Source organism: Acomys minous (assembly GCF_964271855.1).
Source record: "Acomys minous genome assembly, chromosome: 1".
In the NCBI taxonomy this organism is placed as follows: Eukaryota; Metazoa; Chordata; class Mammalia; order Rodentia; family Muridae; genus Acomys; species Acomys minous.
The window spans coordinates 6,947,932-6,962,542 of NC_140483.1; the positions used below are offsets into that span (position 1 = coordinate 6,947,932).

Consider the following 14,611-nt stretch of genomic DNA (forward strand, 5'->3'; position numbering starts at 1 on the left):
ATATGTGTGCCTGTATACACACACACCACACACACATACACACACATCACACACACAAACATCACACACATACACAAAAAGATTAAAAAGTAAGGTAAAGTTGCAAAATAATCATTAAAAATATAAGGGTAAGCAGATGTTAGGTAGATTACACCTATGATCCCAGGTCTTAGGAAATGGAGAGTTAATGTATGTTTGATGTCAACTTGAACTAAATAGTAATCTATATAGAGCATTCTAAGCCACTCAGGCAAACAGCGTGAGACCAGGTCTCAAAACAACAACAACACACTCACACAGACACACACCCCACATATATAAATATCCGTACACTGAGAAAACTGCAACACATGCACTTTTCTACTACACCTTGAAGGAAGAAACAAAGCCAATCACACAACTATAAAAATAAAAGTGAACAAGCAAAATTTTGTTTCTAGAACACAGAATTTCAAGATGAATGGAAAACTCAGTCCAACTATAGAACTACCAAACCCATTTGTGAGTTCAAAGGTTAGAACATATATAATGCATATAAAAAGTCACAAGAACAAAAGGAAAAATACCAATAGGAACAGTGTTTTGAGGAAAAAAATGGAACATTGAAGTAATAATTAATATTTTTACTCCTCTTCATCAATAGATTACATACAGAACATTTGTCAGTGGTTCATAACTTTCTCCTCCCTAAATCCCATCCCTGTATTTCCCATGTCTGTTAATTCACTGGCCTGCTCTTCCTCTAGGGCAGTGGCTGTCAACCTTCCTATTTCTATAACCCTTTAATATAGTTCCTCAGGTTATAGTAACCCCTGACCATAAATTGATTTGTTGCTACTTAATAAGTGTAATTTTGTTACTGTTATGAATTGTAATGTAAGCATATGATATGCAGGATATCTGATATGACTCCCAAAGGGGTCATGACCTATAGGTTGAGATCCAGTGCTCTAGGAAGACATCTTCCAGCGTCTGGGAAATGTTCCTCCATGCCCAGGATCTGGCTTGATGGTAGATAAATGTAAATTTGTTATTATAACAAAGGCATTAGTAGTTGAGAAAATACTATTTTACCATGAATAGAAATTGTGGATTTTTATTTTTTAAAATAACTTATAGAAAAATGGAAATATTATATCAACTACATAAAATATCTTTTTTAGATTTTTATATAAAGGACAAAGCAAATTGGAAGAAAAATGGCAAAATTTGAAAGATCTATATTATGTAAGACAAAATTGAGTATTCTTTGTAATTAGAGAAATAATTTAGAGAGAGACGTGTGACATGGGCACGAGAAAAATTAACAAGGAACCAACTTAAGCAACATCTCAAAAGAAAAGCCTAACTAGTAAATATTCAAACAGTGTCTCTAAGAACCAAATAAATATAAATTAAAGTAATTTCTTCAAACTTTTGATTCTCAAATTCTCAAGTTTTTAAAAACATTATAAAATATAGTGCTGGCTAAGATTAAATGAAGTGTAAATTATATTGTTCTTCTTGTACAAATTGTGCAACTTGTACTAAGTTGGAGAAGTTTGTACAAATTTTTGGAAGTGATAACCCCTGAAGTCACTACTAATTTTTTTTTGGAAAAATACACCAGATATCAAGCACTGTGTATATACTGTACATACTGTGACTGCTCCTGTCTACACTTCAGATGCCAAGCATCACTTTATGTGTTCTACACAAACATGCTGCTACTTTCCCTGGTTATCTTATGGGATACACAGTTATATTTCATTCTCATTAGCATAAATGGAATATAACACATGTGGAGTTGAACTGATGTGTTAAGAAGTCTAAGAGCTAGAATACATTGTGAAATATTCATATTCCTTTGGGTTTGCCTTGCTACTTCATAGATTAAGAAAAACATGAAAGAGGCATAGAGAAGGTAGTTTAAAGTCCCTATATATTACTTTTCTCGTCACTGTGTGAAAAATAGTTGATAAAAGAACATATGAAAACAACAGTTTACTTTGGCTCACTGTTTGGACAGACACGGTTCCTCACAGTCGGGAAGGCATGGGGTAGATAGACACGCAGTGTTTCCAGTCAGAAGTAGGCAGATAAGAATGCTGGTGCTCGTCTGCCTTACTCCTTTTCATGCTTTCTGCACTCTAAGCCCATGGACATGGTCATCCTACATTTAGGGTAGATTTTTCATCCTTTGTCAAACCTCTCTGGGAAGATCCTCACAGCTACACCTAGTCCTGCAGGACAGACTCTTGCCCATGGTAGCAAAAGAGGCATGAAAAGTAGAGTGCTCCAGGTGTTCAGAGAAGGTGCTCAGCAGCTTCCAGATAGGAAGACATGGATGGACCTAACAACACTTTGGGAAAATGCGTGCCAAATACAGATATGCGGAGGGAAGGAGAAGGTTAGAAAGCGATAATAAAGCTCAAGGCATCACATGTTTACTGGTAGGAAGGTTAGTGAAACCTCTCATGGTGGATTTGCCTTCTTCCATTGTGGTACCTAATGTGATCTAAACCACTAAGACAACAGTGAGTGGGGTGAAGAGGAGACACTCACACTTGGGTAATTTGGAAAAGCAGACTCTGAGAAGGGCCTTATGGAAATAGAGGAGGTCTGGTCTTGTTACAGAAATGGGGCGGGGCCGGTGCTGCTTGAGAACTGTCATGAGGAACTGTGTGGTAGCTTCTGGTTTGTTCAGCTGATTGTGCAGCATGGACAGAGGTCAGCTGGGGCCTTGGTGAGGGTGAGTTTCCATCAGGAGGTGGTAGAGAGGAGGAGGAGGTGGGGAACATGGTATGTATGTATGTATGTATGTATGTATGTATGTATGTATGTGTATAAAATTTGGCTGTAGGATGATGAACTGAATCAGCAAGTAAAGCAACGTGACACCAAGCTCGATGACCTGAGTTAACCCGCGGGTCCCACAAGGTAGAGTGAGAGAACGAGAGAATGACATTCTTAAGGCGTTCTTGATGTCAACATATGGACTGTGGCATGTGTGCTCATACAAATCAACCCACAACAAATAAACAGGGTTAAAAATAAATAAAATTTGGTCATGTGTACACATTTGGACTACACATAAAACTTCTAAAGATGGGGATAAGAGCCTAGGGTTGTAAAATTAACACGCTGGAGAGGGAGAACGTGCCCATGCAGAGACGCACACCTCCATCGTGACTCCAGCTATACAGATAGTTTCCTACAGGCAGAAGCTTTTCCTCTTGAGGACAAAGGCTTCTCCCTGGCTTTCTAGTCAATTCAGCTACAGCATTTGCTAAAGCGGCAGCACGCTCTCGCTGCACACATGGATTTTGTCATAGGATGTGTCAGTGGGGTGGGGGTGTGTCCCCTCCTAATCATTCTTCACGGACTGCTGCAGCATGAAAACCGGATTCTCTGATTTGCCAGTCAAATGGCCAAGGCTATCACCCCCTCCACCTTCAGATAATTAGCGTTAACCAGCAATTTTACAATAAATAATAGTTCTGTGAACTTGGGCTAGTCCCAAAGAGTAAAGTTTTGCATGGTAAAATACGTATAAAGTGGTCATATACATATTTGTTCATATATGTGTGTATGTAGACATGCATATGGTTTATATTTTATATATATATTATATGATCTTTAAACAACATTTATGAAATATTCAAAGTCTATGAATACTATAACTTAGTCCTTCCTCATAATGGAAATATATTCACTGGAATCTGTGTACTTTGTAGAATTACTCTTTTTATCCTAGGCAAATAGATATAGGATCCCATCACATTGATTTCCTTGTTTGGTTGGTTGTTTGGTTCTCTTTTGTGTTTGTTTGTTTGTTTGTTTTGAACAGGATACTGCTATATTGCCTAGGCTGGCTTTGTACTTACAACGTGGCCTGAGCTGGCCTTGAACTCACTGTTCTTCTGCCTTAGCTTTCTAGGCATTGTGCACACAGGTGTGTGCCATCCTGGCCTGCCTCATTCTCTTGTTTCTCACTGGGTAAAACGTGTATAGTCCAAGTAGTTGGGTCAATGAAGTACGAAGAACATTTTGCTTTCCAAAACCAAAACAAAAGCAACTGTAAGATGGCCTCTCCTAAGGGGTCTCGTTTACCTGTTCGGACGTTGGTGTCATCGAGCTCAGCACTGGCAGAGGGCACACGGGGCCGGGGGCTGTCGTCACCATAGGCTTTCAGAATGTACTTCTCCAGGACGCCTTTCACCACAGCAGGTTCATCCCAGGCCACCTCAACGCTATATCCATTTATGATGTGGGCTCTTGAGGGAGTTGGCACACTCTGTGGAGCTGGGAAAGAATAGAGGAGGGCGAGCCAGCGCCACTCTGAGAGCACGCCTGCTCCCGTCCTTCACTTCTAATGGCAGCCGTAAATCAGGCTCGACCATTAGCATAAATACAATTTATTAGAGTTGTAACTTTTCAGCATTGATTTAAGATGACTGCACATCTTGAGCCATTCAGTTTAAGCTATATTTCAAAACCCTCAAAACTCCATTGACATAACATCCTTTTAAGTTGAGACCAGGTTTCCCCCAAAACATTGACTGTATCCGACGTGTTTAAGCAACACTCATCAGGAAGGAGGTGCACGGTTGGCAGGTAACAAGGTGAGGCAATATAACGATGTGCCACTTTGGAGCGAGGTAATTAGACTGTTATTATACACACTGATCTGACACTTTTATGCCTTCCATGTAGCCAAAAGAGAGAGAGAAAAAAAGAAAAATCACACATGTGACTGTGCATGGTACTTGAATGGCTATTCCCACTTTCCAAATTCAATTGTGTTTTAAATGGCTTTCCAAAAGCCAAGCTCCAGCAGATATGATACATAGGATACAGTTTTAATTGCATTTGGGGGTAGGGGTTAAGGGAGTTGGTGCTCTGGATAGATTTCAAAATCCGTTTTGGAGACATTCTTTTCAGAGTATCTCAAAGCAAAATGAGATCGCTCATAGGAACCATAAAAGCAAGCAGAGCCCTGATTTCGAAAATCTATAACCTTTAACTATTTATTAGATATCTACACAGCTCTGATCAGTAACAACTTCATCACAGCCGGCTGCACTGGGGACACAAAGAAAGAGCCCAAGGAACGGAGAGACAGGATGACGGATAAGAGTGCGGCTCTAACTGCTCCTGGGCTTCTGAGCCCCATCAATGGATGCTGGAAGGCAGTCGGGTTTCCCACATCAAACAGTCTCCTCCCTGGCTTTACTCTTCAGACCAACACAACAGAACAGCTTTAAGGGAAACAACGTGAACATTAAGGACAGCGGAGACTCGGAGAACAGCACTCTGCGCTTAAAACACTACAGGTGTCTACAGAAAACACTGCACACAACCAAGTTGCCAGGAAAGAGACAAGGGGAGAGATGCTGATTTTATTAGTTCTGAAATGTGGTGCAGGGCAAAGATGGTACTGTCTACCAGATGGTCTTTTCATAAGGGACAGAGCAAAACCAACTCAAAAATAATTAAATAGTGCAATTATTCTCTAGCCCTCGGGAGCTGCTTGGTGTTGCGGTCAGATTGCAAATGTGAACCCGTGGCACAGGATATGTGGTCAGATCGTGGCGTGCCTTCAGAGCTCCACAGTTGGGCCAATTGGGGAGTAAGCTATGTAAATAACATACTTTCAAGCTAGCCACTAAATCACATTTTTTGTAGCATTTTTTGCTAAGAACATGGCGGGTTATGAAACAGAGGTAGAAACATGTCACTTACCAATGGCTATTTTATTCTGAATTTTACACTCACTCTGAGGTTGAGGAGAGTTTTAAGAGAATGTTCACCTGAATGTCTTGTCTATAAGTAGGAAATTATTTATGTCATCTTAGGATATTCACCTATGATCTCTGAAAAATATATAGGCAGCAAGCCTTGAAGGATATTGCTAGTGGTCTTTCTCACTATTTTACATCCTTCAAATGAAGGTCCCTTTAAGGGTTTCTGGGGCAGTAACCCATTATTGAGAAATATGAAAGAATATCATGGTGAAAAGCATCGTTTAGGCCAATTCTTACTGGCTGGGGAAACTGTTCTCAGGGACAACAGCCACCACTAATGTACTAGGCCTCCTGACAGACATTTGACTAGATTGATGGAAAATTACTGATCTACCGAACACCCATAATCAATAGCTCCTAGTCATGTTACCCTGGGAAAGATTGTGCCATCATAGTCAGAAGTACAGCACACCTGCTGCTCAGGTGTCCAAAATCTGCTCGGCCATGCTTCCTTGTTGTTTCTCTTCTGATTTGAAAGCATTAAGCTAATTTGAAACCTCTTGCCCTTGAGAAGAACCCCACAATGCACTGCCAATGCATGCCATTGCCATGACAGGCGTCTTCTAGGACATAATAGATATTCCTGATTCTAAACAAGTATGAGTTTTAGTGAGCTCTCTGTTAGACTCAGGAAAGCATCTCGCTGTCTAATGGTATCCTCTTGTGTGCCTTACACCTTTTGGGATACAAACAATTGATAGAGGTTTCCTACTCTGAAATAGCATAGTAGCACCTATTAAATTTGTAGGTAACTCAGTTTCCTTTCTCTGCATTTAAAGAAGGGTGAAAGCCTTAACAAGCATGCACTTATCTCTTACAAACTCAAATGCAGTGACTTACTGTGTTTTTCCATAGCCATTTTCATACAAACCTGGTTCTGCCTTAGTACCTCACTCATATGTGCACAGACATGGGCATATGTGTGGATGGTCATGTTTGAAAATTAGCAGACTTTACCTGTGCCCATTGTGCGTCCCCAACTCCAATCGCTCGACACCGAGCCTCCTTCATGTGAGGCTGTGACCCGATACAGGTATTCTTAAAGGGAAATAAGAAATATAAAGTGTAAAACCAGCTTCATACAAACTCACAGTGGGCTGTCAGCAAGGGAAAAGAAAGCAAATGGCAGGCCAGTAGCACTGAATTTAGAGGCCTCCACATTACCTGTAAAGGGCTGGAGACTGCTCTCGTAAGCACTCTGCTGGCATCCCTGATAAACCAGGATGGAGTCATTTTCCCCACAGTTAACAGTACTGTCACTTGATAGGCATCCATCCTGATTGACTCTGACAGCACGGCTGGACACAGATGCCAAGTTAACGACAGCACCCCGTGTAAATGCAACCTCTTTTACGCAGCCGTGGAACCCTAGCAAACAGAAAGGGATGCGTGTCACAGAAAGGGCTCGGGTCATTAATGACCAACTGCTTTTGTACTCTGGTTCTACCTCTTGGGGGAGGGCTTAGTTAGGGACAGTGATTAAACTTTCAAGCCTTGTTCAAGAAATCTTTACGGCTCTTGCTTTTCATCCGGCTAAATAGTTGCAAGGTATCATTCTGAAAAGCTGAATAATCACAGATAATTACAATCCCACCTTGGCACTTAGAATTTTTTTTGCCTATATAGGCCTAGATTTTCTAAATTGTTTGAACCATAGGGTAAAATGTGAACTTTCACACAAGTGAGTCTGGAGTCTCCATGGGCCTAATCAATGTGGTAAGGGGGGCATAGGGGGCCCCCAGAATCACCCTTGAATTTGTATGATTTGGGAATAAGATAGACTATGAAAAGATTATGTAGGACAGCAGCAAAAAAAATGATTCTCATGTACTGGGAGCCCCTACCCCAGACACCCCATGAGCTGTATAATAATAATTTCACAGATATGGACTATGTTCCAGCTAAACCAGAAGAAAAAGACAAGTGTACAATGCTCTGAACTCTTTTCTCTATACTCCATCATCTTAAATATACACCTTGAATGCACACAAGGTTCACACTCACACTAGCAAAGTCCATCACTCAATGTCAACAACATTAACCCCATATACATCACGGAGTGTGTTTCCTACATGCCGAGCTTGAAACACTGACTGCCACTGGCAGAGAATGTGAACAAATGCATTTGTAGACTTCACTATGTATTTGCTAGGGAGCAAATACAAACAGATATCTGCTCAGCCAAGGAATGGCAGTTTCTTTGAACACATGTTGACAGAGGTCAGTTCCATAAAGTCTGGCCAGACAATGCCCTGAAATATTCCCCAAATTAGAATGAACAGGCTAGATTTCAGTCACAATCCCCTACAAACACTCACTTGCTTTCGGCACAATGCAATGTCAAGTTTGAAAAGTCTGAGTATGCTATTAGTGTTCATAAAGAGTAAAACAGGCAAATTGTTCCCCTTGGTGTTTAGCCAATATCCTATTATTTCTTCTATCATGTTAAGCCACAGACTATTTCCTTTTAGACGCCTTTGGTTATTATTCCAATTCCTTCAGGCCCGACTGATCAATACTACTAGTCTATCTTCAATACATGGTAGACATGAAAAAAGTTGGTTGAATTGAGTTGGAAGAAGTGAGGCTTGAGATAAGATGTATTTTTTTTTTTTTTAGGAAATTTAAAGCAAAGAATTCTGCTATTAACAGCAGTAATTTTCTGATGATACATGTGAGCATCCTCTTACCAACCTGCGTCCTATTCTCTCCCCACACAAAGGGGGCAAAACAACAGTAACTTTCATAATGTGCCTATGCTGCTGTAAGAAGTTCCACACTATTCTGGAGTGGTGATGAATGTGCATTGATGTTTGTACGCAATACCACCGAAAGATCTACTTAGAATGGTTAACAAAGCTTTTGGAGGGATGGTTCAAACCTGCACAGTGCTTTTTTTTTTCTTTTGCAGTTATGAGGACCTAATTCCTATCTTTGGAAACCAAATTAAAAATGCTGATTATCATCAGAACCTGATGGTAAATGCATATTGCTGAAGATACCACAGACTTTGATCACAGTATGTGGAGTAATCAAGATGTGACTGGCCAGGGAGCTTCTTCCCTGCTGGCTAGCTTTCATAGTACTGAGGTGTGATGTGCAGGTTGCTAGGGGATAAAACATTACCATCAGTCTCGCCAAGCTATGCACTTCGCAAGCTCTAACAATAACAGACTGGAAAAGATGTGCCAATGGGCACAATAGTGGCATGGATGTTACAGGAGCAACCAATTGTTTTATTATTGATTTAAGGGCAGATCTAGAGAAGGAAACACATGCCTGGTACTATAAGTCAAAGGCCCCAAGGGTGAATCTAATACAATACCTAGCAAAAAAAACAAAAACAAAAAAACAAAACCAAAAAAACCAAAAAACAAAAAACCTGCCCTCTAAATTTATGACTCTGTGTCCAGAGATTGGTGCAGCTCTCAGACATCATTTGAGAAACTACTTTGTGCAACGAAAACTCACAGCTAGTCAAAGTACAGAGAGAAACGGCTATGGAAGGCTCAGCCATAAATGCTACCTCTCTACCACACCCCTTACTTAAGGTTCAGGTAACATCATCTCAAAATAAATAACTAAACATGTAAATAAATAGGTGAACTGTATACAAGGAATACCACCAAAGGTTGACTTCTTGCCTCCATATGCAAAGGCACACACATTTACAAGCAGGCACAATATATGCCTATAAAAACATGCACACTCGTGAGCGCGCGCGTGCGTGCGCGCACACACACACACACACACACTCACACCAAAAGCTGGTTATAAGTCTGTTTGATATTCATTATGTTTCACTCACATTTTCAAAAGTTAAAAAATCTAATGACATAAAAACCAATTCACTGCATATATATTTAAAGTCAGGAAAGGCCACAGGTATGGTAACTACCTTCCATTTTGTGTCTAGTGAGGCCAGAAGGAAATTTTCTGGCACCAACTGCCGAAGCCAAAGGCTTCTGAGGGCTGAGTTCACCTGTGCATCCTGCTGTGCTTCCCCCCAAGGGGAACAGAAAGAATGGGGACTCCCCAGAAGGGATGACTTGTCCTCTCAACTCTGTGCCACCAAACACTCCCAAGACACTTCAAAACTTGGATGAACGTGATAAAAAAAACACCGAGAAAGGAATTTCTTTTGACAGAATGGAGACCTTTTCTTACTCCCTCTGCCTTCATACAAAACAACAGAAGTCGCTCCACCCTTCTTCCTTGTCCCTGTCACCCAAATGTCTAACGATCTGGAAGGTGCCCCAGGTGTCTTTGTGGAAGGATCAGAAGATCTGTGTGTGTGTGTGTGTGTGTGTTGACAGGCAGGCAGGCTGGGCTCCAGCTTGCCCCTTCCTTGTCTTCCAGAGACTTTGGGCAGACTTTACACTGTGCTATTATGTGCCTTGGGCTGGTTACATCTGGCCTGTATGTAAGTGCTTATTGTAAGTGGTATTTCTGAGAAGATAAACTCCCACAATTCTGCGAGGTGCTACACGTCTAGCAAATTAAGTTGCCCAGAACTTGCAAAACAAAGGAAAATTAATTTTACATATGATTCAAAGGACAATTACATTAATGGCTAGAGAAACAATAGCATAAATATAACCATACCAAAAAAGATCCTGGGAGAGAGAGGTTCTAATTAGGAAGCACAGAAAAGGATGAAGGAAGAAAAAGAGAGGATTGAAAGAGGTACAGCAAGCAAATATGCTTCATTTCAGTTACACGTGGCTGCCCGGAGGCTGTGCCTCCATGTGGGGGACAGTCTCTCTGGTGACTACATATCCAGGTAGAGTAGATCAATGCATCTCAAAGTATCTGAGACAGAATCTTAAAGCATAGGATGGGGATGTCTCAAAGCCTAGATTTTTTTTTTAAATCAATACTTCATCCCATTCAAGTGCACCTGGGAAGATGAAGAAGAAGAAGATGAAGATGATGGTCATGATGAAAACTAATTTAAATTTCTTACTATACTCAGACATACTAGACTTCAATAGTTTATCAGTGGTTCAAGGACACAATACAGATAATGCACACCAAGAAATTTTAGTCTATGCATACATAAAAAATGCTTTAATATTTATATCTAGTATAGGTAAATTGTTCCCCTGGGATCTGTGTTGATACTTTAAGTTTCTCTCAGTATCAGCTTGCTATTCCATTTAATTCACATCTCCGAGGCCGTCGATTGTAGCAGAGCTATGTATGATGTTAAAGTCTAAGGCTGGCAGAATAGGTTGCTTTATCCAACATTGCTCAGCCCCATGTAAACAGGACGGGGTGTTCTTACTCACAGAGAATTGCCAGATTCTTTCTAATACTGGAAAGCCTGAAAAATCTAGACAGTCTTGTGTGAATGTAATATTTTTAGCAGCTGCTACATCTTAAGTGCCTTGAAAAATGTCATTACTGTCTGAGATCCTGGTTATTCATTAACTCCTTACTGCTACTCGGCTGGATGTCTCCTCACAGCGCTCCATATATTTTCTATGCAAAGTCATTTAAATCTTTATGTACTTACCAAATAGGAAAGGACTATTTCATGGAAATTTTAACCATTCATGGTGCATAGATTTAAAAATATACAGAGCACATTCTCTATGTGAGAGCATGCTTGGCTGCGCTCTGGGAGTTTCTGTGCTTTCCCCAAGTCATGGAGGTGGAGCAGTGGCGAAAACCAAGCTAAAGAGTGCTGCGGGGCTTTTGGCTACTGTATTGGGTTCTTTTTCCTACGTCCCTACACCACCCCTACCCATCCTAACCCCTAACACTATGTAGGAGAGAAAGAAGGCTAGAGGGGAAATGGGTCATCAGTGTTGTTAGACTACTTCTTGATGATCAGGGGCGTCAAGTTCCTTAGGGAAAACTCGATCCCTCTCATCCGGATTTCTCCAGCCAGCAATCCAGCACACAGCAACAGAAGAGGAAGCAGCCACAGCAGCAGGAGCAGCAGCCACTGTGTCTCTCAGGGCTCTGGCGTTATATACCCTCTGGAGAATCCCTCTAGAATTCCAAACACAGCTGGCAAAGGCCACACCTCTGTAGTCAAAAGCTGTGGACAATCTGAAGCAACTCCATACTTCACAGCTGGGATGAAAACAAAACAAAACAAAACAACTAAAAACATTCCCTTAACATTTCTGTGTTTTTAAAGAAACCAAAAATTCTCACTACAAAAGACTGAAACAGGGTACCAAACTGTGGTACCAGGTTGTTCACGGTGACGTAACTCGGGAACTGATGATGTCTCAGGGGAAGTGCTGTGGGTGGGTGCACTCAGCACTGTGAGCTTCCTCCATTTGTCCTTGGGTCAGAGGTCTCACTACATAGTCCAGGAGGGCACTTAGCTCGTGCTGGGTTAAGTGAAAACTCTTTTCCATTTCTGATGATTATTGATAAAGCTGTCTAAGTTTTCACAAGTATATTTGGAATTTTACTAAATCCACCACTTCATGTGCTTTTTCTGTCCCAAATTCTACTGAAAAGCCATGGAGATAATGAGCTCTGATGTCAAAGGTGGAAAAATATGAAATTAGTTGTAGTATTTTGCTGGTTGTTGCTGGTTGTTCATTTACATCTATAAAGCTTATATACTTTTTACCTTCACATATAGATGATCAACATTCAAAAATCTCAAACTATGTCTGTTTTTAAAGAAAATATGCATGTAATAAATATAAAATTGATTTATGTATGTAACAATTTTATTTGCTGAAGGCATGTTGGAATAAATATGTTGCATATAAGGTGTGTTGAAATACTCTTAGAAACAACATAGAAAACTGTCTGGGGCTGCCTGAGTATTGAAGAGTGCTAGCTGCTCTTACAGAAGACCTAGGTTCTATTTCAAGCACCCACATGGTATCTCTAACCTTCTGCAAGTCTAGTTTCAGGGGATCTGATGCCCTCTTCTGGCCTCTGCAGGCACTGCATCATGAGGCATACATACAAATATATTCAGGCAAGCTACAAACATAAAATAAAAATAAACAAATCTTTAAAACTTAAAAGAAAAAGAAAAATACATTACAAATCTGTTTAAGAAATATCCAGTGATTGCTCTATTTTTGTTCTTGTTATGAGCTTAAAGATCTGTAAGAAAAGGGAAGGAAGGTTATTGCGTATTATTTCAATTCGAGTCTCTGTCATACTTGAAACACAGTACAGTCAAAGCCTGGCGCGATGGAACCATTTCCAATGGTGGCTCTGGCAGGAACTTACCTTGCTCCAGAGTCAAATGTCCGTAGGAGTCCTGCAGCTCGGGCGGGATCCCGCCCACATAGACAGGCGAATTCAGCTGCGGGGTCTGGTCTGGAGCCTGTGCTGTCTGCTCCATGAGTTCATTTACCCCAACTGACACCGCGGAGCCTTCCTTTCTGATAATGACTGTATTCCACTTTCCACCGCAGCACGCCAGGCCCAGCCTGAGACTCACTCGAGTAAAGACAAGGCGGGAATGTAACCGGAAGCTCAGCAGTCCACTCTTCAGCTCCATCTGTGTTTCAAATCCAAAGAAGCAAAGAGGCGCTTCAAAAAGGGGCAGGACGGCGGCGAAGATGAGAGCACAAGGTCGGTTCTTTTGAGGAAAGGAAAGACACTTCCCTGGAAGCACTCAATAAACGATTCTACTTTATACTAAGCAGAGCCGAAGTAATGGATAATGAAATATTTTGCAAGCTTACAATTGCCATGAAGAATGTTGTATTGAGTCTAACAAATCCACACCCAGTAATGATGATACTCCACAGTGTGATATTGTGGAGACACCAGCTTTTTTGTGTGTGTAACATAGTTAACAGATTAAATCCTCCTGTAAATGACTGGCAAACCGGAGAACAGAGAACACTAGAATCTATGACTCCATTTTTGAGTTCTTAGAAAATGAGAAAATACGACTGCATGTATCAATTTAATTTGGGGGAAAATTTGACAAGACAATAAGAAAATGAAATGTCAGGCTTGATGAAGCTTGTTTTAAATGGTTAGTGAACTCAATTTCAAATTTGTAAGATATATTTTGATTCAGTGTCTCAGTTTTATCTGAATCTCTAGCATAATTGCCTCTGTGTGTAGTCTTTTAGATTAATGCACCATTTTCTAATGTCAGCATATTTTACCCAAATTTTCAGTGTAAGAGAGCATTCACATATTTCTCCTCAAAATATTACATCATTATTATTTTACCTACCATTTTTTTTATTTTGAGCCAGCTGCAATTCCAGCATAATACACACTCCTAGCACCTTTAGATGTGAAATCAGATGGCAGACTAGCTTAAAGTTTGAGATCAGCATGTTAAGTAAAATAAATTAAATGTTGATGGGAAAAGAATATGTCCTCTATGTAGATATCTATGATGCATCCTCAGCAGGCAGGTATTCCGTTCCCCCCAAGATCCCACTGATAGCAAAGGGGCAATCTGGAGCACTCGCATAGCCAAGAGAGTGATGGGATGTCACATGGACAGAGGACACCCAAGCCCCTCACTCACTCAAGAAAGATTTAGAGGAACTGGGGCAAAGGCTCCATCCACACTTGAGCCAATTGCCGAGCAAGTGTAGGGACCATACTTGGGATCCCCCACCACTACGACAAGCACAACCATACTGGCGATCAGGAAGTCTCCAAGAAGTGTTTCATAAAGCAATGCATGAGTGCCCACTGCCCAGTACTAACTGCTGGCTGGGTACCTGCCATGCTCGCAAACGTCACGTGCTGCTTGCGTACGCTGAGACACTGGCTCAGGAAACAGGGCTGGCCCATCCCATTTCAGATTTAAACATGTTTGTCTCAAAGTGTTGTCAGACAAGTGTCCCCTTGTCTGGGGA

The 14,611-nt window shown here is 40.9% G+C and overlaps 1 protein-coding gene across 1 annotated transcript in view; it reads right to left on the reverse strand.

The window, feature by feature from the left end:
* The window catches only part of USH2A (usherin), a 683,333-nt gene that overhangs the window by 402,263 nt on the left and 266,459 nt on the right, over positions 1–14,611 (reverse strand). Inside the window, exons 27-30 of the mRNA XM_084773188.1 lie at positions 13,005–13,278; positions 6,951–7,154; positions 6,744–6,824; positions 4,093–4,284 (exon numbers count right to left, since the gene is read on the reverse strand). Coding sequence (XP_084629314.1) covers positions 4,093–4,284; positions 6,744–6,824; positions 6,951–7,154; positions 13,005–13,278 — 751 coding nt within the window. The remainder of the gene's footprint in view (positions 1–4,092; positions 4,285–6,743; positions 6,825–6,950; positions 7,155–13,004; positions 13,279–14,611) is intronic.